The sequence below is a fragment of the Pteropus alecto genome, unplaced genomic scaffold, assembly GCF_000325575.1.
Source record: "Pteropus alecto unplaced genomic scaffold, ASM32557v1 scaffold251, whole genome shotgun sequence".
Taxonomy (NCBI): domain Eukaryota; kingdom Metazoa; phylum Chordata; class Mammalia; order Chiroptera; family Pteropodidae; genus Pteropus; species Pteropus alecto.
Window position 1 is genome coordinate 315,191 of NW_006431048.1, and position 23,046 is coordinate 338,236.

General features: G+C 40.4%; 2 protein-coding genes across 2 annotated transcripts in view; one reads left to right on the top strand and one right to left on the bottom strand.

The window, feature by feature from the left end:
- Positions 1-2,148: 2,148 nt before the first annotated feature.
- Positions 2,149-19,409, bottom strand: CD80 (CD80 molecule). The gene is made up of 6 exons (XM_025052142.1): positions 18,770-19,409; positions 14,198-14,509; positions 10,065-10,382; positions 6,589-6,870; positions 3,621-3,725; positions 2,149-2,821 (listed from the first exon to the last, which is right to left on the bottom strand). Exons 2-6 carry the CDS (start codon positions 14,301-14,303, stop codon positions 2,727-2,729), a joined length of 906 nt encoding a protein of 301 aa, XP_024907910.1. The 5' UTR covers positions 14,304-14,509; positions 18,770-19,409; the 3' UTR covers positions 2,149-2,726.
- A 3,065-nt stretch (positions 19,410-22,474) lies between these two features.
- The window catches only part of ADPRH (ADP-ribosylarginine hydrolase), a 6,014-nt gene continuing 5,442 nt past the window's right edge, over positions 22,475-23,046 (top strand). The window contains exon 1 of the mRNA XM_006905536.3: positions 22,475-22,647. The gene's annotated coding sequence lies outside the window, so the exon portion shown is untranslated. The remainder of the gene's footprint in view (positions 22,648-23,046) is intronic.

Consider the following 23,046-nt stretch of genomic DNA (forward strand, 5'->3'; position numbering starts at 1 on the left):
CAGCTGCCATCCCTGTGTTGAGCTCCCCTTCCTCTACAACCTATAGGCAGGCACCATCTTGCCTGTGTTGAAGCTTCCACCAACACGGCCAAATCTGAACCTGCACTGGCCTGGTGAACTCCACTTGCCTTACCCTGGTGACTCCCTGGGACCCTGCCTCACTCAACTCACGTACTGCCCAAGGCTCTTTCAGTGGCTGAACTTATGGGCAGCAGGCAGGCAGCCTTAGGCCTTGGGGTGTCCTTTGCTGAGCTGCTCCAGAACTAGTACTGGTGGCAGCCAGTTTCAGTTCATAGCATGGCCTCTCCCATGTGCCTTCAGGCAGTGACCAACCATGGATAGCTTTATAGGTCCTACCAAGTAGACTCAGGCTGGTCACATGTAGTGGCTGACCTTGGCTGGCATAGGAGCTCCTCTCAACGGGCCCCAGAATCAACACACCCAGAAGCCAGCTTTGGACCACAACAGAGCACTACTTGATTACCCCACAAGCTGCACACCCAAAGCGTGATCTCAACAGGCACGTGAGCACGTGGGAGTGAATCCTGCTCTGGGGTGAGTCCCCACAGCTCATAGGCTGTGGGTTTGACTAATCCTCACAGCCAGTCAGCCTGAGACAATCCAACCCACTGATGTGCCAACAGCAATCAAGGCTCAACTATAACAGGAGAGCACAAACAACCCACACAAGGACACTCCTGTATTACCCAGCCCAGGCAATCAAAGAGACTGCCATTGGGCCACACAGGGCACCTACTACATAAGGCCACCTGGCCAAGACTGGGAGACATAGCAAATCTACCTAATACATAGAAACAAACAAAGAGAAGCAGCCAAAATAAGGAAATAAAGTAACGTCTCAAATGAAAGAACTGGAGAAAACTTCAGAAATGGAACTAAATGAAATAGAGGCAAGCAATCTACCAGATGCAAAGTTCAAAACACTGGTATAAAAATGCTCAATGAGCTTACAACAGATGATCTCAGTGAGAACTTCAACAAGGAGATTGTAAGCATAAAAAAAGATATAGAAACCATGACAAAAACCATAAAAATTGAAGAATACAATAACTAAAAACGTTTGGAGGAATCAATAGTTTCGAGCAGAGGATCAAATCAGTGACTTGGAAGACAATGTAGCAGAAAACACCCAATTGGAACAGCAAATAGAAGAATCCAAAAATATGAGCATCGTTTAAGGGGTCTTGGGGCAAAATCAAATGTAACAACATTCACAACATATGCATATTAAAACCACAATGATATATCACCTCCTGTCAGAGTGGCTATCATCACTAAATCAAAAAATAAGTGTTGGCAAGGATGTAGAGATAACGGAATATTCATACTGTTGGTGGGATTGCAAATTGGTGCGGCTGCTATGGAAAACAGTTTGGAGGTTCCTCAAAAAATTAAAAATAGAACTACATTATTACCCAGCAATACCACATCTGGGTATTTATCCAGAGAAATTCAAAATACTATTTTGAAAAGATACATGCACCTCAATGTTCACTGAAGTGCTATTTACAATAGCAAAGATGGAAGCAACCTAAGTGCCCATCAATAGATGATTGGATAAAGAAGAAGTGGTACATGTATACAATGAATGCAGTATTAGCCATAAAAATTAAAATCTTACCATTGCAACCATATGGATGGACCTAGAGGGTATTATGCTAAATGAAATAAGTCAGACAGTTAAAGATTAATATCATAAGATCTCACATATATGTGGAATCTAAAGAACAAAATAAATGAACAAACAAAACAGACTCATAGATACAGAGAACAAACGTGATTAACAGATGGGCGGGGTTGGCAAGCTAAGTGAAAAGGTGAGGGGATTAAGAAATACAGATTTGTAGTTATAAAATAGTCACAGAGATGAGAAATACAGCATAGAGAATATAGCCAATAATATTATAATAACTACATATAGTGCCAGGTGGGTACTAGACTAATCGGAAGGATCACTTCCTAAATTATATAAATGTCTAACCACTATGCTGTATACTTGAAACTAATATAAAATAATATTGAATATCAATATTATTTTTTAAAATATTTAATTGAAAAATAAAAAAATTTAAATTACATCTGTGAAACACGATAAAGCAAAGTACAATAAAATGAGGTATGCTTGCATATACAATAAAAAACATTTTAAATGAGAATTTTCTCACAAATATTTTATAAAGGAAGTTAAACTAGCATAAAGCTATTTAAAGAGATTATCAGTCCAATATGAACCAATAGTATGTGAACCAATACTAGCCTTTGCAAGTCAAAATCAAATCGTTTATGGAGGCTATAAACCACTCTGGACCTGATATCTGTCTCTTGAATTCCAATGTGTCAATGTTTTTCCTATATAAATATATCTGGGCATATTAGGATAACACAAAATTGATGTTAACAGTTAACATGGCCCTATGTTAGGCTGCCTTAACAGAAAAACATTCCAGATCCCAGATAGTGATTATCCTAGTATATGATGTAGAATAAGTCAGACCAAGTCTCAAGTCTTGGACTTCATTTGCTGACTGACATCTAGTGTTTTCATCTGAAGCTTCTGTAAACTGCCATTTGAAGAACAACTGAAAGAACTAAGGATGTTTAGACTGAAGGAAACCCTGTGCCTTCTGATGCACATGATATCCTATGTCCATCCACATTGGAAGAGAAGAGGTAAGGGAGTCTACCCCCAGATGTTGTGTGCAGCCTTATGCTTTTGCATGTCCTGTGTTGATGGGGGAGATCATTTCCATTTTCATGCTCTCCCCATTCTCATTCTGTCCTTCCGTCTTGCAAAACATCCCTGAAGACAAACACAAACAATAAAAATGTAGGTAGGTGAGTTTCCCTTAAGTCGTGTCCATATATTTCAGCAAGCCTTCAGACTGGCATAGAATGAGAGCAGCAGTTCTTAAACTGGGAGTGATTTCCAGCCCCACCCCCTTCCCAATAGGGGACATTTGCAATGTCTGGAGATATTTTTGGTTGTCACTACTGGGGCAACAGGTGCTATTGCCATAAAGTGATTAGAGCTAGGGATGCTGCTAAACATCCTGTGATGACCAGAATATCATCCTAAAATACACTGATATTCAGCCCCAAATATTCATAGTACTAAGGATGAGAAAGCTGAACAGGAGGGATAAGGCTGGGCAGTCTGTATCACAAACATCTCTGAGCCCACCAGACCTTTTTATCCTACTCTTGGGGTGAGTTGTTCATAGCAAAGAGTCTCTAGTGACTTCCATGAGCCTTGACATTTTTGTGCTGAAGGTTGGGGAAATCAGCAGATGTTGGTTTTCCAATTTTTTTTTTTTGCTCAGTGCACATGATTTCTACTCCAGGAAAGATTGGTACCCCTTCATGTCTGGAGGGTAATGATTTCTTATTTTTGTAACTCAAGTGCCTGCTAGAATGCTTGCACATAATATATGTCCAAGAAATGTCTATCCAGTGAATGAACAGAACTTGCTGAGCCAAGTAAAGGAGACACTAAAGTTTCCATAAACTTCCAAAAATGAGAATAGCCTAAAATCTCAGAGAGATACTAAACCATATTAATAGAGTTTGGGCTTCCAGGATGATAGTACGAGAACACTTACTTTTGAATAGCTTACTTTTGAATAGTACCGTTCCGAAGATCGCACATATTAATAGTAAAGTGACAAATATCCAGATTAAATTAAAAGATGGAGAGGGTGGCTCAGCTGTGGAGGGAAAAAAATAATGTCAGCTCTAATGTGTTTCCAACTGCCTGATACCCATTGTATGCCTCTTATATTGACAGAATGGTAAAGAGTATTTTCCACTTCTTTGCCCAGCAAAGAACTGAGAGTGGATATGGCTTGGTGTTCGATGGGATCATCCTGAAGGAAAGCTCTGCAAACTGGCTCTCAGCTATAAAACACAGGGAACAGAGAGAACACGGGGACATGGGGAAGATTGTAGGTGAGAAGCAGAAAGGTATGTGTGGTACTGCTCTTAGTGTTTCCTGCTCAAGAGCAGCAGCCATACTCCTTTGCAGAATGGTTAGAAATAACATCTGGAGAAAGGGAAGGAACACAAATTAAAAGGAATATTAGTAGCTCATCTTCTTCTGATTTCTCTGGAATAGCTGACCATAAATACTGGACATTTACTAACTCATTGTTTCTCATTTTTCTGATTACCAAACTTTGTGGATAACTTGAAAGTTGAAACCTTCTCTACCTTGGACTTCTATGACACCACATTTTTCTGTTTCTGTTTGTCGTGACTCGGTTTTCCCTGTAGGCTATTCTTCCACATCGTGTCCTTTAAATACTGTTGTTCCTCATGGTTCCATTTGTGGTCCCATTCCTTTCTCACTAGCCCCATTCTCCTAAGTGATCTTATCCACACCCAAGGTTTGAAACATCATCTGTTTTCTAAATCTGTATATAATATTTCTGATCTCATTTCTGAGCTCCAGATTTGTATTTTCAGCTACCAACTAGAGGTTGGATTCCAGCATCTCCGCTTGATTGTAATTGAACTTACTATATTCTTTCCAAAGCATATCTACCACTTATATTCTCACATTTCTGAATAATACCCTTAGTTATCCAAATAAGAGTGAAGGCTTGTGTTCACGCCCAGTAGGCTCCCATGGACTTTCTATTCTATATTGAGAACATTACTGCAATTGATTCCTTTTCCCCAAATCTCTTGCAGCAACTGTCTTAGTTCAGATTTTTCTCATCTCCCACCCAGTAGCTTTCATATTGGTTTCCTAGGCTCTAATAATTCCTACACATTTTGTTACAGTATCCATTCTAAAATGTACATTTGATCACAGCACACCTCCCACTTAGAGACTAGGGAGAGGTTTTTTTTTTTTTTCTCTAAAACACCAGATCACATGGAGATGCCATGTAATTACCAGTGTTGGCCTCTACAGACCAGAATGATCCCCCAAATAACGAAGAAGCTCTTGCTGTTTTTCTGGGAGTCTAGAAGTTTCACAGGTTCTGACTCACTCCTGGCTTCCTCTGCAAGGCCACTCCCATCCATCCTCAAGCCTCACTAGAGAGAGGATGTGTGTTTAATGGAAAGAAAGAACCAATAACAGCAAACTGGCTCTGTTATAATGCCTATTAGGAACCTGGGAATGCACTGCAGGGCAGATCCAGAATCCATTGGCATAGTTAGGCAAAGGCATCTGCACTTATAGTTCATTAGATACCGTGAGTGGGACTCCCTGATTTATAGCCTTCCACACATACATATGCCTTCCCGTACATCAAGGGTTAACAGATTTAGTGGGCCCAGACTAAGAATCATAGACAAATCTATTTAATTAATAAAGTTGAGAGGGTATTTTTAGAGTGGGTATTTATATAGTAAAGCTTTACTCACATGGACTTGTAACATTTTTATGAACTATGCACCTAATTTATGTTTGCTTAAGCATCATTTGCTTTGACTCTAAATGATGCCTTCAGTCCAATTAGTGAGAGTCGATTTATACACTAAAGCACCTACCAAGATGCTTGCTATGCGATAACTAAATGAAAAATAATGTTGAATTAATAAACTATTTTTACTATATGATTCAACACTCATTTTTATAAATTTTTGAGAATACATAAAGAATCCACCTTAAGACAGAAAGATCTAGAGTAAATTCATTCACTAGGATGAATGACTGGACTATCTAAAATATCTCTTCTACTACAAGTAAAGACAAGAAGAAGACATAAGACATACTATACATTATACTCTACACTTATGTACCACTGTATGTTAAACTTGTGTATTGTTGCTTACTATGTAATCACAAAATGTATTGTTAAGAGTTGGGCTTGGGGGTGGGAAGAGGCCTGGTGGTTCTCCATATAATCAGCCATACAAGTTAGGCACGTATTTCAAGTATCTGAGTACTCCTGTAACAACCCATTATGGGTTTGACAAGCATAAATTTATAAAAACCCAACATTTTCCATTTTATATTTCAAGATGACTTCACTTCCTGGCCAACAGATAATTCTATAAGTTTACTGCCTGTAGGGTAAAGTATCTGTTCATGGTCTTTGCTCAAAAATGACCTCTTTTTTTCAGGAATTGTCCATAAATAGCTTGTGATTCACCTTCTCCACCAGACTTGGTTTTGAATGAACCAGTAGTTCTTTAAAGGCACTGTCATCCACAGAAGACAATGATTTGATGCCATGGGACCATGGAAAGGAATGCCCAAAAGACACTGCCAAAGCCCTTAAGGCAATTTCAAAGAAGGACAAATATTAGTCTTTTAAATAACAATAATATTGTTATAATAACTTTCTAAGATGACTATTCGATGGATAGCACTTATATGGACTCTAAATTTTAGAATGTTTATTAATGAAAATAAAATTAGTCTAGTAACATTACAGTCATACCTCATACAGGGATCTTAAGTCACAATAACATTTTATCATTTTATTTGTATGTCTAAAAATACTGCAAAAAATACAGTCATAGTCTACACGCACAATTCTAAAATGTACCTGGCTGAGTTATTTTCTTTTTAGATTCTCCACAGTAGAAACTCTGCAGGATAACATCACTTACTTTTTTGCCAGTTGAAGGTCTGAGACACTGTTAAGTTTCCATACTTGACAAGACATATGAAGCTGTGGTTGTTTGTCACATTGAAATCCAGTTTACTGCTAATAGTATAGAGCTCAGTCTCAGGATCTTGGGAAACTGTTGTGTTGATGGCATCTAACTCTCTTCCATTTTCCAACCAGGAGAGCTGAGGCTTTGGAAAACCTCCGGAGGTTGAGCAAATTATCCTTTTGATGTTAGTAAATGGATTTCCAAGGTCAGTTATATTAGGGACAGGGAAGTCAGCTGAAGAAAGAACAAGAATATAAGTACATATCATTATATATGTGTGTGTGGAAGGGGTCATATTTTTAATAAAGTATCTAGCTTTAATAAGAATACAAAAATGAGATCTACTTTGCAACTTCCCATAAGTCGTGAGTAGCTATGTATATCCAAAGACTAACTTCAGTTTGAATTGGTTATAACAATTCTTCATCACCTTTGATAGAGGTAGGAGGGCAGTTATTAAAGAAAAGAAATAGGTTCATGTGAATAAATATTGACAATAGTACTTGCATTTGAAAGAAGTAAAGAGGAAAATAATAAACGTTTATTGAGCTGTTAATGTTAAGTCTGTACATTGCCTCCTTTTGTCTTTAAAACAACCTTAGGAGGTAGGTGGTATATCAAAATTGATCAAACAGTAATTTTATATGACTTAATCTAATGCAATTTCCATTTTATAAATAATTGAGTTAGGATCTGATCATAAGCAATAAGTGGCAGCATTGGGATTTGAATTCAAGTTTTTCAGATACCAGAATCTTCCCTTACTTGCCTTCCTTCCTTTTACTTTGCTTTCTTTCCATCCTTCCTGATATTTAAGGTACACAAAGTGGCTTTCTCTTACTTATCTACTTATTCATTAATATTACAATAGACACCTATGAACTCACCATCCAACCTGAGAACCAGAACTTTGACAGTAACTTATGTAAATCTACTTGTGTGGTCTCAACTATCTTATCTCCTACTTCCCACACCTAAGGTAACCACTACCCCAAATTTTGCATAGCATTTTTTTGCTTTTTCAAAAGTTGTCTTCGAATTAGGTAAACCTCTGTCCAAATTGTGCAATTTTGAGCCTGTAACCTCGATCACTATCCTTTACTTATCTCCTCGCTGTTCTGACATGCCTTAACAGGACAGAGCGTTCCTCCTAGCATTCCTCCAAGATACTTCAGGCACTCTTTCATTTGTATATTTGAGCCCCAATAAGATACTGAAGTATATGCAAAGCAAAACATAGTGAAATGACTGCACAGAACACAGGAGAAAGCTCCCCTCTTCTCCTCCTCACTTAATCTTGACTTAAAGAATTTATACTTCTCAGGATGAATGTGGGAGTCAATCCCCTGATACTACATTCCATATAGTTAGTTTTCTTTTCGAAATTCTGAGTCCCGAAGAGAGATTTAGCATAGCAAAGTGGACATCAAGAGCACATTTTAAAACCAGTTTTGCTTTTTAATCCCAGGCCATTTACTTAACCACTTTCAGTCTTAGTTGGCTCAAATGTAAGATGAGGATAATAATACCTACCTCCAGGATTGTAAGAATTAAACGACATCATTAATATAAATCACTTAGCACAGAGCCTGACACAAAGGAAGTTAGATAATAGACTGATTTATATGGGTCTTAAATTTGTCCTAAGATGAGTTCCCTTATTTAAATCACATTGCCAGGTGAAAGTTCCAGGACTGCCTGGTAGCACTGTGAATAATAGGAAAAAGGGGGAAGTTATGACAAGTAATTATAATTATCAAGAAAAGGAAAAACTTGGATTTGGTTGGAGATGAAGTCATCTCTCTTTTTGGAATTAACCCTGCTCCTAAATTAAGTCTGACATTTTCCTGAGCCATTTTTAGTTGACGTTATTTCCTACTCCTGTAATTTATCCTATAAGATCAAATCATTACACTGGTAGCTGACATCAAGAATATTCCCTTTGTTTCTTGTAATATCAGTATGTCATGTGTTATAACCTGGAATAACAAATCCAAGGACCTCATATCCTAAATTATAATTCTTGTCTATTTCCATATTCTGCTTTTCTGAGAACTAGGTAAACCACAAGAACGTTACTAATACCAGGGATTGCATTAAAAACCATCTTTTCAAGGTCTGGCTTGGTTTAGAACAGCCTCTGCTCTGTCTCCTATCCTTTCTATAAGGTGATCTTTTTAGAGTAACAGCTCCTAAGGCCTTGCAAGATTGTGAACCATCAAAAAATTACTCCTTTGTATCTCATTTTAACCAATTAACCCAAGATTTCACCACTCTTAGTGGACGGGGGAAAATATTAGGAAAGGAAGAGGTGCACATGTTTTAAAAAGGAAAAAATCTGTTATCCTAGTTAATCTGTTAACTAGGATAACTAGTTTCTCAAATGTACTGGTTAATGGAGGCTTTCATATACTGCTATGCTGATATTATATCCTTATGCCACCTCAGGCAAATGTAGAGAAACCAACAAGCTCCCTGCAGCCTGAGATGGTCCGGGTTTTAGCCCTGGAAACATTGTGTCTAAGGAAACCCATCAGTCATGGAGAAAATCGGACAGTTGGTCACCCTAGCCAACCGAGAGATTGTTTAATTTCTTGCTCCGTATGACATGATCCCCTGATAAGTCTAATATCCCTCTGGTACCATGCACAGTTATTACAATATTATCTTTTATTAAGAAGTTTGGTTTCCATTAAAGGCTCAAGTGCCCAGGGAGAAAAATGTGTTTGAATTTCAAGTGTGAGAGAATGGCCCAGGGCCCTAATTACTCAACAAGGGCTCATCAGTATCCTCTAGGACTATCACCTGTGAGTGTGTCAAGGCTCCCTCCTGCCCAAGAAATGCTTGCCCTTCACAGTAGATGTATAAATAGGGCTTTGATTCATGAATTAATTTTCTTTCTTGTGGTAGGCATAAACTGTGCATTCAGTTCTCTAACACCTAACTTTACAGGAATGACTGTTAGATGAGAGCTTTGAATATATAATAAATATAATAATAGTACAATGGCCATAGTAATTGATATTCAAATACTATTTGAAAAATATTTATGCTTGCATTATTCTTATACTTTCAACATATTTCCACAAGAATATATTACTGGATCAAGGGCAGTTGCTGGTACAGCTACATCAAATCAGAGGTGTCCCCTAATGAATCAGAAGGCATTTCAGGTCATTATAGTGCCCCAGGATGATTGTCATGAATTTGAATTGTCCAAGTGCAAAACATGCACACTAACAGATATTGCCATGACGTCATGAAAAATCAGTATAGGGTTAATTGTAAAACTAGAGATTCACTTAACCCTAATAAATAAAATGAGATCCATGACTCTTTGGGAAAATTTCCACCTAAATCAATATGAGTATATCTTTAAGGGCCTCAAGAGTCTGCAGCCTTATAGTAAGTCAGAACATTCCACTGACCTCTGACAAATAACATCACCGAAATCAGGTGTTCCCGTTTGTAAGACCCTTTTTCAGTCTTCTGAATGACACAGGTGTACCTGCCACTGTCCGACAGGCGCAGAGCCAGGATCACAATGGAGAGGTTATTGGAGATGTCGGTGAAGGTACGGTTCTCATACTCGGGCCACACTTGCACTTTTCCATTTATAACAGCCAGCACCATACTATGATATTTTTGCCAGTAGATGCGAACTCTTGTCAGTTCATCAGTGGAAATGTTGTAACCACAGGATAGTACTGCTACGTCTTTCACTGTCTTGGTCACCTGGGTGATGCCTAAGGAGAGGCAAATAGAACAACATTTTATATTTATTAAATATAGATTCCTGCACAAGCAAGAATTCGGAGTTGGCAGTAACAGAACTCAGAGTGTTATATCTAGTGACTAAGCATAATCAGAGAATTCCGTTTTTTGATTTTTTTTGGTCCCCGGAGCATTTTTTCCCTTCATTTTTAAAATGTGGTTAAAAAAGAAAACCCATAAAATTGACCATGTTAACTATTTTTAAGTGTATAGTTCAGTAGTGTTAAGTATATTCATATTGTCGTGAAACAGAACTCCAGAAAAAGAGTTCTGCACATTTGGAACTCTGTACATATTAAACAACTACCCTTCCTCCCTCCCCCTAGCCCCTGGTAACCACCACTCAACTTTCTGTTCGACTACTTTAGATATTATATATAAGTGGAATCATGCAGTATTTGCCTTTTTGTTTATTTCACAGTTTAACATCCTTAAATTTCTTCATGTTTTAGCATGTGTCAGGATTTTCTTTCTATTTAAGGAATGATCATGATAATAATGATAATGAATAATATTCCATTATATATTATACACGTTATATATTGTATGTACAGTATTTACTTTATCCAGTCATCTCTCGACAGACAGTGAAGGAGACGGTCCATAAAAAGAAGGACTTTAGGAGACTTTGGTAAAGTGCTCCCTTTGTTCATTAATTTTATTCCTGAGCTCACTGAACCACCTTTCTGAGTTTCTCGTATTTTGCTGAGTTTCTTCATAACTGTGATCTTAAATTCTCTGTCATTTAAATCACAGTCTTCCACGACTTTGAGTTTGGATTCTTTTCATTTTCCATGGAGGCTTTTCATTTTCTTTCTGTGCTCCCATGTTACCTTGATTGTTCATAGTACTTGATGGATTGTTTCTCTGTCCGTGCATTTGAGGGTGTGAATGCTCTTATTTAGGTACTGTCCTGCTTCTAACAATTCAGCAGGTCGATAGGTAGGGCACTTTCTTTTGTTTTCCAGTAGATGGTGCTATGACACAAGTTTTGTTTTCTCTTACCCACAACACCCCTTAGGTTGAGGAAAATGCCTCTTACCTACTGGAGTGACGGGTGTTTCCCTCTTTGACTGGCTGGCCTCGGCGTGGTGGGAGAATGTGCTGGTGGCTGAGAACCAGTTTTGCGAACTCCCAGTTACTGCCTCCTGGTTACTAATAACCGCTGGCCCTGCTGTGTTAATGGAGGCATCTCCACTGCCTCTCCCAGGCTCTGCTGGGATGGGTGGGGCAAGGAAGGCGACTTCGGGATTGCAGCTCTGCCTTCTTGTCAGTAGTGGCTGCTGGCACCGCTGTGCTGTTTAAGCACCCCAGCCACCTCTACTGGGCTCTGCTGCGATAGGGATGGTGGGGGCGGGGGGGTGGCGCAGGGAGCTGTTGTCTCAGAAAAGAACCTGCCTCTGCCCACCTTATGCTCCAGGCTGTAGAGTGAGGGCTGCAGCCTGACTTCACCACTATCATGCTCACTGAACCCGGGTGTGTGCTGAACTGTGTCTTCCACCACTGTCCCTGTCCTTCCCCCAACCTGCCTCTCCTACTCATTCCAATGTGTGGATCTCTCTGGTGGGTTTGTGTTGAGCAGGGGATCCTTTGTTGAATTATAGTTGTCTGACTTGTCGTAAATTTAAGAAGAGAAACAAAGGAGTCTTCTCACTTCGCCATCATGCTGATGTCGCCAAAAGTGAGCTAATTTCAATGATGGTTCTTAAGGAATTTTTATCCAGCCATCAGAGGAAAAGTGTAGGTGTGTGTAAAGGTCACTGACACTATGTGAGGCCCCCTTGCAAGACTCTCATGTTGAGAAAGAACCAGACTGAAAAGAGGAATCAAAAATCTTCTGCGTAATTTGGAAATTCCCGCTGGGACCAGCTTCCATATTTAGGCCCCTGTGCTAGAAAGTGCATTTTAACAAGGCCCTAGTATGTAAAATTAAAATGTAAGCAGTATAGACCATGTCACTTCCCTGCTTAAACCTTTCCATGGCTTCTCAGTGTCCTCCAAATAATATTCAGATTCCTGACTGTGGTGGTCCCTGCCTCTTCTCCCTTCTTCAGTTCCTTGCTCCTTGGTTTCTCTCACATTCTGCTTCTTCCACCTTCTCCCAGTTCACTCTCACCCTCTCCCCTCTGGCAGGGAATGACAGTGTTTGTTGGTCATCCATTCAATTGAGTGATTACTTGATTTTCATCTTCTTCCTAATGACCATAAATCCCATGAAAGCAAAAGCTATGTCAATTTTGCTAACGACGTGGCTCCAAGCAAATTGTCTTGTATGTAAAAGATGCTCGATGTTTGTTGAATTAATAAATGATTAAACGAAAGAATGAACATGTGTGCCAGATTCATCCTTACCTTTGTGCCTTTGTCCATACTGTTGCCCCACCCAGAGTTTTCTTGCTATCACCCATCCACCACCATAAAGCCTGCCTAGCTGCTCCAGCCCACCTTGGTCCACTATTCACAGGTCTTGGGCTCTTACAGTCAGAACGAGGTACTTCACTGCTCTTCAATTGCTTGTAAGTTAATTTTGCCTTCTCCAATTAATACACTCAAATCTCTTTGAGGGCAGGAATCTCTCTCTCTCTCACTCACTCTCACTCACTCTCTCAGAAAGCCTGTAATAATTTCCTTTTAAATATTTTAAAACTCATTTAGACTCTAGCAGAAGTTTGGGATTGCTCCCCCAACTTCCCAGAAGAAAATTGTATCTTTTGAATATGTAATGTAACTGTCAAAAATATCAAAAACTGTCAAAAACTGTCAAAAATATCAAAAACTGTCAAAAACAGTCAAATAGTCTGTGTGCCCCAACTCCTCTTCCCTTCCCTCTACCTACTTCCCTCACATCTTAGACATTCTGGGCAATGCCTGCAGTGCAGACATGTTTTAACTAAGTAGCTGTTAAGACAAGGGGCTTTGATATTCAGCTCTTTGTCGACTGGCAAACTGTGCTGGAGCCAATGCCTTCTCTTTATTTTGGGGAAACCAGATACTATACTGCTCAGCAGAAAGCAATTCTTTTGTTTTTATGTTAAAAATAAAGTCAGAACCATCCTATTGGCAGGATGAGCCCCACCCTTCTCAATAGTCCCCAAAGTCCAGCACTTGAGCAGAAACAAAAGCCTCCAGAAGTTAAAATATTGTTTGCAGATCACACATGACATACATACGTAGTAAGTTAAAAATAACTAAGAATATAATTTTGTGCTAAATCTGATACCACTTAATGTCAGATGCCAGGATTGACAAAGGGTATAAGCATCTAAAGCATAAAGATAAATATTAAGAGAAAAATTTAACATTAGAAGAGTATTTGCCTCAATTACTTTCTTTTCACCATTCTAATTGGAAAGATCACCAATACTCAATTTTAGAAGCAGAGTACTTTAGCTGTGTTGTCTCATAGAAATCTGGTTTGGGAATCGGAGACCTAGGCCAATGCCCTTAGCATATCACAAAATGTAAACGAGCATCTAGTGTTCATGGAAGAGACCAAAACTCCAAGCTGTACTTCTGAATAGCTTTATGATTTTGCTAAAGTAACACTGTCTAGCCCTCCCTTTAAGGACTGGGTTCTTGAGCTAACTTGGCTGCTGACTTGCTGTGTAAATCATAGGAAGGTTCTTTAATCTCTTGGACCTGCTTTCTCATCCCTAAAATGGATGGAAATATTCTGAAGGTCCCTTTCAGCTGGCAGGATGACAGAGGAAGGCAGCACCAAGAACATCGTCTCCTTTTTCTAAATCCTGAAACGATGGATTCAGTCAAGTTTCTGTAATTTGCTTACCTGAACAGAAACAGAAGTCAAAAAGACCAGCCAGCACCAATAGCTGAAAGAGCTTGAAGTATGAGAATTTGGATGATGGTGTTCTCCACTTTATTGTATGATCCATGGCTCCTGCTGCTTATGATGGAAGATTCACACCACGTGAGACCCGGGTACCTTCCAGCACACACGAGGTTAGAGCAGAAGACAATTCAGTTGCCCCACACAAAGGGTTCTCCCGTGATGTTTGCAAAACACACTGAGGAGAGGCTGCTGATGTGCCTAGGTCTCCAAACTGCTGATTGTAAAAGATTGTGGATTTATTGTCACAACCTGAAAAAGAAAAACATAACAGTCACCCAGGAAGGAAGGCCAGCCCACTTCTTAAAATGAGTCATATTTTGTCCAAGGCAGTACTTCAGTTACTCATTTTTTAACATATGAACAAAGAAAAACAAGTGTCTCAATTCTTAAATGCCTCTTCACAAAGGATATATCTTAAAGAGTAGAGCAGCTCAGTCAACGGAAAAGTCTATCAGTAAAAGAAGGGAAAAGATATATGGCAAGCATTATTTATATTATGTACTATAATGTGAGGAAGCTGATTTTTTTTTTCAGTAAACATGTCAAAATTTAGAAACAAAAATGAATGCCATGCTCCATTGTGACCCTCTCAGGTTGCTACCACGGCCCAATGCAATCCAGAATACGTTTGGGACTCCTGTTCAGGAACTGCCTCACAGCTAGTTTTACAATCATACCAGGATTAGCTTGGATTCACTTATTCATCCAAATTTTGCTGTTTTGAAGAACTCGAATTCAGCTTAGTAAATTAACATTTGCTACCATCTAGGAAATTTAAAATAATAGACCATATTCTGATGATGATTCTCCAATTGTGTTGAGCAGCCGCAGTCTCCTGTGGGAATAAGAGCCCTAAAAAGTCTCCTTGGAGGGCAAGTATAGGGCTTGGAGGTAGGCCTCATGGTACGTTTGTTTAAAAAGCAGTCAAGTCATGGGTCAAGATGGCATAGTAGGTAAATGCTGTGTTTGCCTCCTCTTATGACCACATCAGAATTACAACTAAAGAACAATCATCATTGAGAATCACCTGAAGTCTAGCTGAACATAAGTCCTACAACTAAAGATATACAGAAGAAGCCACCTCTAGACTGGTGGGGGGGGGGTGGAGATGGAACTGGCTCATCCCACACCAGCGTGTGGCTGTTAAAGATCAGGAGGGATACCTATGGAGGTCCTGACTGAGGAGTGAGGGGTCCCAGCCCCACACCAGACTCCCCAGCCAGGGGTTCTAGTGCTGGGAAGAGAAGTTCCTACAACTTCTGGCTGTGAAAACCAGCAGAGATTGTGGCCGAGTGAGACGAGACGGAGTGTGGCTGGAATTCCTCTTAAAGGCCCTGTACACCGACTTACTTGCTGAGGGATTTACTTGCTCTGAGCTCCAGCACTTGGACAGCAGCTCAAAAGGTACCAGGGAGGACTGCGTTGTCTGTCTTCGAGGCGAGGGCTGAAGGGGCAGCTTTCTCCCAGACAGAAGTGCTGGCAGAGGGCATTGTTCCTTTGCTGAGTCTCCACCCCACCCTACCCCACCGGCACGCAGACACGGAGGAGGGGGGGTGGGAGTGGGGCGACGGGGGGGTGGTGGTGAGGAGGGTGCCGTATCTGAGTCTCCATCAACCTGGCTAACAAGAGATCTCTCCATGCCGGTGATTCCCTGAGATCCACCCCACCCAATTTGCAGTCTCACCCAAGCCTCTTCCGGAGGGGTTTCCATACAAACGACCTGTCTTTAGCTCATGCTATGGAATTTCCCTAAAATCTTTCAAAAGTTCATGAAACTCAAATAAGCAGCATCTGGCCTCAACATGCTCTTTATCTCTTGCTGAGCAGCCCCAAGACCAGCACTAGTGGCAGCCAGCCTCAGTTCATGGTTTGGCTTCTCTAGGAAACTTTAAGTTCAGTGCGGGTGGCGGCCATCTGCAAATTGCTTGGTGGTCCTGGGAAGGCACAGGCTGTGGCTGAACTTGGACTGCAGTAGGGGCCCTCCCAGGAGGCCCCCTGGGGCCCACATGCCCAATGGCTGGTATCAACTGGAGCTGGAGCACCACCTGGGGCTCCATCTGATGACAACATACCATAAAGCACCAGAGTCCCACTAAAGTGAATTCTGCTCCATAGAGTCAGCCCCTCCCTGGCCAGTCTTCACAACCAATCAACCCATGGGTCAATGCTTCCCATTGATGTGCAAACAGCAACCAAGGCTTAACTACAACGAGAGGACACACACACAACCCGTACAGCAGGCATACCTGGAACACTCAGCTCAGGTGACCAGCGAGACTGAGTACCACAGCACACCTACTACATAAGGCCACTCTACTATACTGGGAGACATAGCAGCCCTACCTAATACATAGAAAAAAATACAGGATGGCAGCCGAAATGGGGAGGCAAAGAAACACGTTCTAAATGAAAGAACAGAACAAAGCTGCAGAAAAAGAACTTAACAAAATGGAGACAAGCAATCTAATAGATGCAGAGTTCAAACCACTGATTATAAGGATGCTCATGCTGCTTATGATGGAAGATTCACACCAAGTGAGACCTGGGTACCTTCCAGCACACACGAGGTTAGAGCAGAAGACAATGAACTGAGAAGAAGAGTAGATGAACTCAGTGATAACTTTAATAAAGAGACAGAAAACATAAAAATGGAGACAGAAAACATTGAAAAGAACCAGTCAGAAATGAAGACTACAATAACTGAAATAATGAATACATTAGTGGGAATTAACAGTAGATTAGATGAAGCAGAGGGTCCAATAAGGGATTTAGAAGATAAGGTAGCAGAAAACACCCAATCAGAACAACAAGAACAAAGAATCCCCCAAAATGGGGATTATTTTAGGGGCTTCTGGGATAATATCAGGTGTACCAAGATTCACATCATAGAAATACCAGAAGGAGAAGAGAGAGAACAAAGAATTGAAAATCCATTTGAAGAAATAATGATTGAAAACTTTCTTAACTTAGCAAGGAACTAGTCATACAATGCCAGCAAGCAAAGAGAGTCCCAAACAAAATGAACCCAAAGAGGCCTAGACCAAGAAATATCATAATTAAAATGCCAAAAGTTAAAGACAGAGGGAATTTTAAAAGCAGCAAGAGAAAAGCAATTAGTTACCTACAAGGGAGCTCCTATGAATCTGTTAGCTGATTTCTCTGCAGAAACTTTACAAGCCAGAAGGGACTGGCATGAAATATTCAAAGTGATGAAAAGCAAGGATCTATAAGCAAGATTACGCTCCCCAGCAAAGTTATCATTTAGAATCAAAAGACAGATAAAGAACTTCCCAGGCAAGAAAAAGCAAAAGGAGTTCTTCTCCACAAAACCCGTATTATGAGAAATGTTAGAGTGGCTTCTTTAAGAAGAAAAAAGATATATTAAAAATATGAATAATAAAATTACAACACTACATATCTATCAACAATTGCTTCAGATGAAAAAGGATTAAATGCTCCAATCAAAAGATAAAGTGGCTGAATGGATAAGTAAACAAGACCCTTACATATGCTGCCTACAAGAGACTCACTTCAGATTGAAAGAGACACACAGACTGAAAAGTAAAGGGATGAAAAAGATATTTCATGAAAATGGACACAAACAAACAGAAAAAGCTGGGGTAGCAATCCTAATACTAGACAAAATAAACTTCAAAACAAAGGCTATAATAAGAGACAGAGAAGGACCCAGTAATCTCACTTCTGGGTATTTTTCTGAAAGAACCCCAAATACTACTTTGAAGGGACCTTTGCATCCGTCTGTTCACTGCAGCATTATTTACAATAGCCAAGATATGGAGATGACCTGGGTGTCCACCAACAGATGAATGGATAAGGAAGAAGTGGTACCTATGTCGAATGGAATATTACTCGGCCATAAAAAAAGGAAAAAAGAATGAAATCTTGCCATTTGAAACAACATAGATGGACCTACAGGGTATTGTGCTGAGTGGAGTAAGTCAGAGAAAGAAAGACAAATTTCATATGATTTCACTTATATGTGGAATCTAAAGAACAAAATAAAAAACAAAACAAAACAAAAATAAACTCATAGACATAGAGAACATTTTGAGGGTTGCCAGATAGGAGGTAGGTTGGGGGGCAGTGAAAAAGGGGAAGAGATTTAGAAGTGCAAATTGGTAGTTATAAAATAGTCATGGGGATGTAGAATATATGATAAGGAATATATGACACCATAACTATGTATGGTGTCAGATGAGTACTAGATTTATTGGGGCGATCACTTCATAAGATATATAAATGTCTAATCACTGTGGTGTACACCCGAAACTAATATAATATTATATGCCAATTGTATTTGAAAAATAAAATAATAATAATAATAAATAGTCCCTGGAAACTATAGAACTTGTAAAAAATATGCTGCTTATTAAAACCCTATTAAATTTAAAAATAAAATAAAATAAAATAAAAGCACTCAAGTCAACAGGAGTCCCAAACTAGTTCTACCAAGCTTTCCCATATTAAGATAATAATAAGTGTACTTACCTGCTGAAGGACAATTCCTTTCCTTTGTGTTAAAAATCCGAGTATGAGACTTCACTTTTTATATCTTCTTTTCTGCCTTCTTCCAACTCAAAGAGGTGGCATTCCCCTTCAACTTCCCCTTAACTTTTAGTGACAGTGTTTAACCCAGACTAATTAAGTGAATAGATCGTTTGGGTAGAGTGCTATGATTTGAGGAAGTTCCTTCAGCATAAGCTATCTCTTTAGAGGGTGTGGCTGGGGCAAACCATAAACCAAACATTTTACAGGGGAGAGAAGACAGCACTAGGCAGCCTGGGGAAGATGGACGAAAGTGGGAGGGGTGGGCTTCATTGACTTTATTTGGCAGTAGATACTGTACTATGAGCTTTATGGGCAGGCTGTGCTGGTCTTAAGTTTCATTTTAGCGCTCAGTTATTTCTCCCTCCTTTATCACAGTTACACCACTGCAAGAGTGGGCTGCCCACTTCATATAGTGGACAACCTTTTAGAGAGTGCTCTACTCACAAGACCACTCTTAACTGCACTCCCACCCCTCCAAACCACCATCTTAACAGAGTGGGCTCCTGGTAGCCATGTCGGACATTGTATCCAAGTCACCATAACCATGGCTGAGGGCACTTGGTGGGTAAACAGCTGACCCATGCTGGTCCAGCTGACCTGTTTTGCACAGGTAGAACCTGACAGCACCTTGCTGAGGCTTGCAGATTTCAGTTAGCTGTTGGCCACAGGGGCTTCACTGTTGCCTTGGCTTGGGCTACCTTTGGAAGTTTTTCACTCAAGCCTGTGCAGTCTGGAAATATGGGGGGAGTTAATGGCCCCGGGGCTACTTTTGGCCATATGGAGCTGGAAGCTGATTGGATAACTGCTTTCCCCTTTTGTCGCCCAGGTGGAGAGTTTCAAGAACCATTATCAGATCTCACTGAACAAAATACCAAATGAGTGTATTTCATCGCATGTAAATTGTATCTTAAAAAAAAAAAAAAAAGCCCTCAGGCAAAGTCTGGGTTACAACTAGAAAGACAGGCATAGCCGTTCAAATGTTGAAGTATAAAGAATACTTACGTTAATGGGAAAAAAAATGAAGTAAACACTGCTGAGTCACTTAAAATAGTCAAGAGGCTGTTAAGGAAGTGGGGTCTATAAGCATCTTGTGCCCCAGTTCTCAGAGCTGCTAAGTTGCTAAACCTGTTACCAGACCAAAGAGGTCCATCTGCCTGCGTGCATCTAAATCAATGAGATACATACAGGTTTTGTAGCAAAGAAAGTAAGAATTTATTTTAGAGAGTTGCAAATCCTGAAGACACAGGTGAGCTATCACTCAAAGGCCTGGCTCTCTGAGTGTCTCAAAGGGATAGATTATCTAGTGGAAAAATCCTTAGTCATGGAAACTAAGGGAGTTGGGGTCATGGGTGCTATTGATTGGACAGGGTGGAGGTAATTGATCATCGTGTCCCTCTGGTTCTGGAATCAGCCATGGCATCATCCCATCTGGTCCTGTGGTTGGTGAGGCTGTTCCACCTGGATGGGTCTGGAGCCGAAACTCACCTAAAGCCAAGATGTTATCCTTAGTTTAAGTGAAATTTATTGTCCTCATGATTGATAGACCTGAGGCTTCAATCTTAAAGGATTTGACACTGGCCAGAATCTTACGTCCTAAGGCTTAATGGGAGTGGGCATACAAAGGTGGAAGGATAAGGGCCTAAACAACCAAAACCAGGTTGAGCCAAAGAAAAAGCTGTAAGTGGAATCCAGGTGCAGTTACAATTCCTCCCTTCCTTCTGATCACTCCTCAGTCTTGAGGGAACAGGGGCAATGACTTCTCTGGCTGCTTCCTGATGAAAGGAGTTGGAGTTTGGGAGTTAGAGGAATGAAACTGTCCTACATTCAATTGAAAATATTCTTTAGTTCCTGATTTCTGATGAATACTCTGTATTACTATAATGTTTGTTTTTTCTCTAGGAGCCCTGCCTTCAATTCTGAAGGTGAGATATTTAGTCAAAAACATATAGCCTCCAACAGATAACACAATTTGACAAGGATTATCAATATACTGTATCCCTGTAATAACCCACAAAAGAGGCCTCACATTTCCTGGAAAAGATTGTCTAATGGATCTTTCTCACAACTTGTAGCTAAGCAGCCTTCTGCATGATTTGATTTCTGAGTCTCAATTTCCCCAGAGGTATTAATGTAGGTGTAGCATATTGTATTAGCTACTGAATAGACTTCTTGTTTTGCCAGAAAGTAATTTAAAGGAATCCTATTGTCTAGGACAACATGTAGAGGACTTTAAGGTGGTCTCTTGGAGTTTTACAGCTTGAGCAGAATGGGCTGACTGTATAGATTAAATTTCATAATATCAGGTATTTATAAGAGATGTGTCTATGAAAACAAAAGAAAAGCAAAGGTTAATTATCAGAGCAAATTATAAACCGGGTCTGAGTTTGTAAGGCTGTCAGTAAGGGTGTAAGCACCTTTTGTAGTTTGAAATGTCCCTTATAATGTCATCAGGTGCTAAGTAAACTTTCTGCGTGGCTTACACAGCACCAGTCACTGAGATTGTTTAAACATGAGATTTTGTGGCAATTTTCTGAATTTTGTATCAAGTTGTCCATCTTTAGCTTGCATGGCTGGGAAAAAAAGGCAGTTTCAGTTCTCAATGATTTCCAGTCAAAGGATGGGAGAAATATTGAAAAAATGTTTGGAGAGTTATAGGCAGATATTGGAGGTAACTAAAAGATCTACTTTTGCTGATATAAATGCTTTTTGTTTTATTTTTTATTATAACCTCTTCTTTGGTTAACACATATATGTTGATCTTAATTCTTTTTAAAAGTAAGACTATTAATTTATTCAGACAAAAATACTTAGTTTTTCTTTGCTTTTATTTACTGTCAGTCCTATCGGCATTTAAAAAAATAAAAAAATCGAACAAAAAATCATCAGATTTGTATGGAAGCACAAAAGACCCCGAATTGCTAAAGCCAGCCTGAGAAAAAAGAACGAGGCTACAGGTATCACTTTGCCCAACTTCAAATTAAATTCAAAGCGACAATAATCAAAGTGGCATGGTATTGGCAGCAAAACAGACACATGGAACAGTGGAACAGACTTGAGAGTCCAGAAGCAAGCTCATATTTATATCGGCAAATAATTTTTTACAAAAAAGCCAAAAACATACAGCGGAGAAAGGAAAGCCTCTTCAATAAATGGTGCTGGGAAAACTGGAAAGCCACCAAAAAAGAATGAACCTAGTCTGTTGTCTATTACCACACACCAAAATTAACTCAAAATAGATTAAGGACCTGAATATAAGACCTGAAACAATAAAATGCATAGAAGAAAACATAGGGATGAAACTCAAGGACTTTGGACTTAAATAGGATTTTATGAATTTGACATCAAAGGCAAGGCCATTCACTTAGTACCCTTTTCTGAGTATCTGGCTACATACTAGTTCACTATAACAGAGTAGCTGGGCATAAAGAATGGTGGAGGCATCAGTCTGGGGCCACATACGAGTCACTGACAAACGACTTCGGAGATCGTAGTCACAACATTCCCAGAAGCCAGGCGTTTCTCAATGCCTCTTGAGCCCATAGTCTCCGCTGGGGCAGAGAAGCGCCCCCCAATGCTCGGAAGCCGCTTTTAAGGCCCCAAGAACTCACTCAAGCCAGATATGTAAAGCGCGGGGCACTCCTTCCGGGTCTGATTAATTTGGGCTCGACTCCAGAGATGACCAAGCTCCTCCCCTGTCTTAAGACTTGCGGCCCCTGTGCCTCTTACACGCCGGAAGCATCTAGGCGTCTCCCAACACCCCGAGCTCCTCGCGCCGGGCCTCGCCCTTGTCCCACTGGCCCCACTCCCTCGGCCACCAGGTACTCCACCCTGCTGTCCGCACCCCCACCCCCTCCCGCTCACTCCTCCTCCCCTTCACCGGTTTCTGACAGTGACCGGATCGCACCCGCTTCTCGCGCCGCAAGCCTTCCTCAGCCCTGTCCCTCGTGCACGCTCTCCCCACCTCCCCCAGGACTTGGTACACGCCTCAAGGCGTTCCCCGCACGCACTCTCCCCTCTGCGATGACCGGGTGCCCCTACCCCCATCCCGCCCAGGGCGGCGGGCGTTCCCTACCCTCAAAAAAATAAAAATCAGAGGTCTGGCGGGAAGCAGCTGCCCAACCTTAGTTCTGAATTTGTAGTTCGGGAGCGAGACTGTAAACTGTAAAAGTTCAAAGGAGTTTAAGAAGTTCAGAAAGCTGGAGGCTGGAGCACGTGTG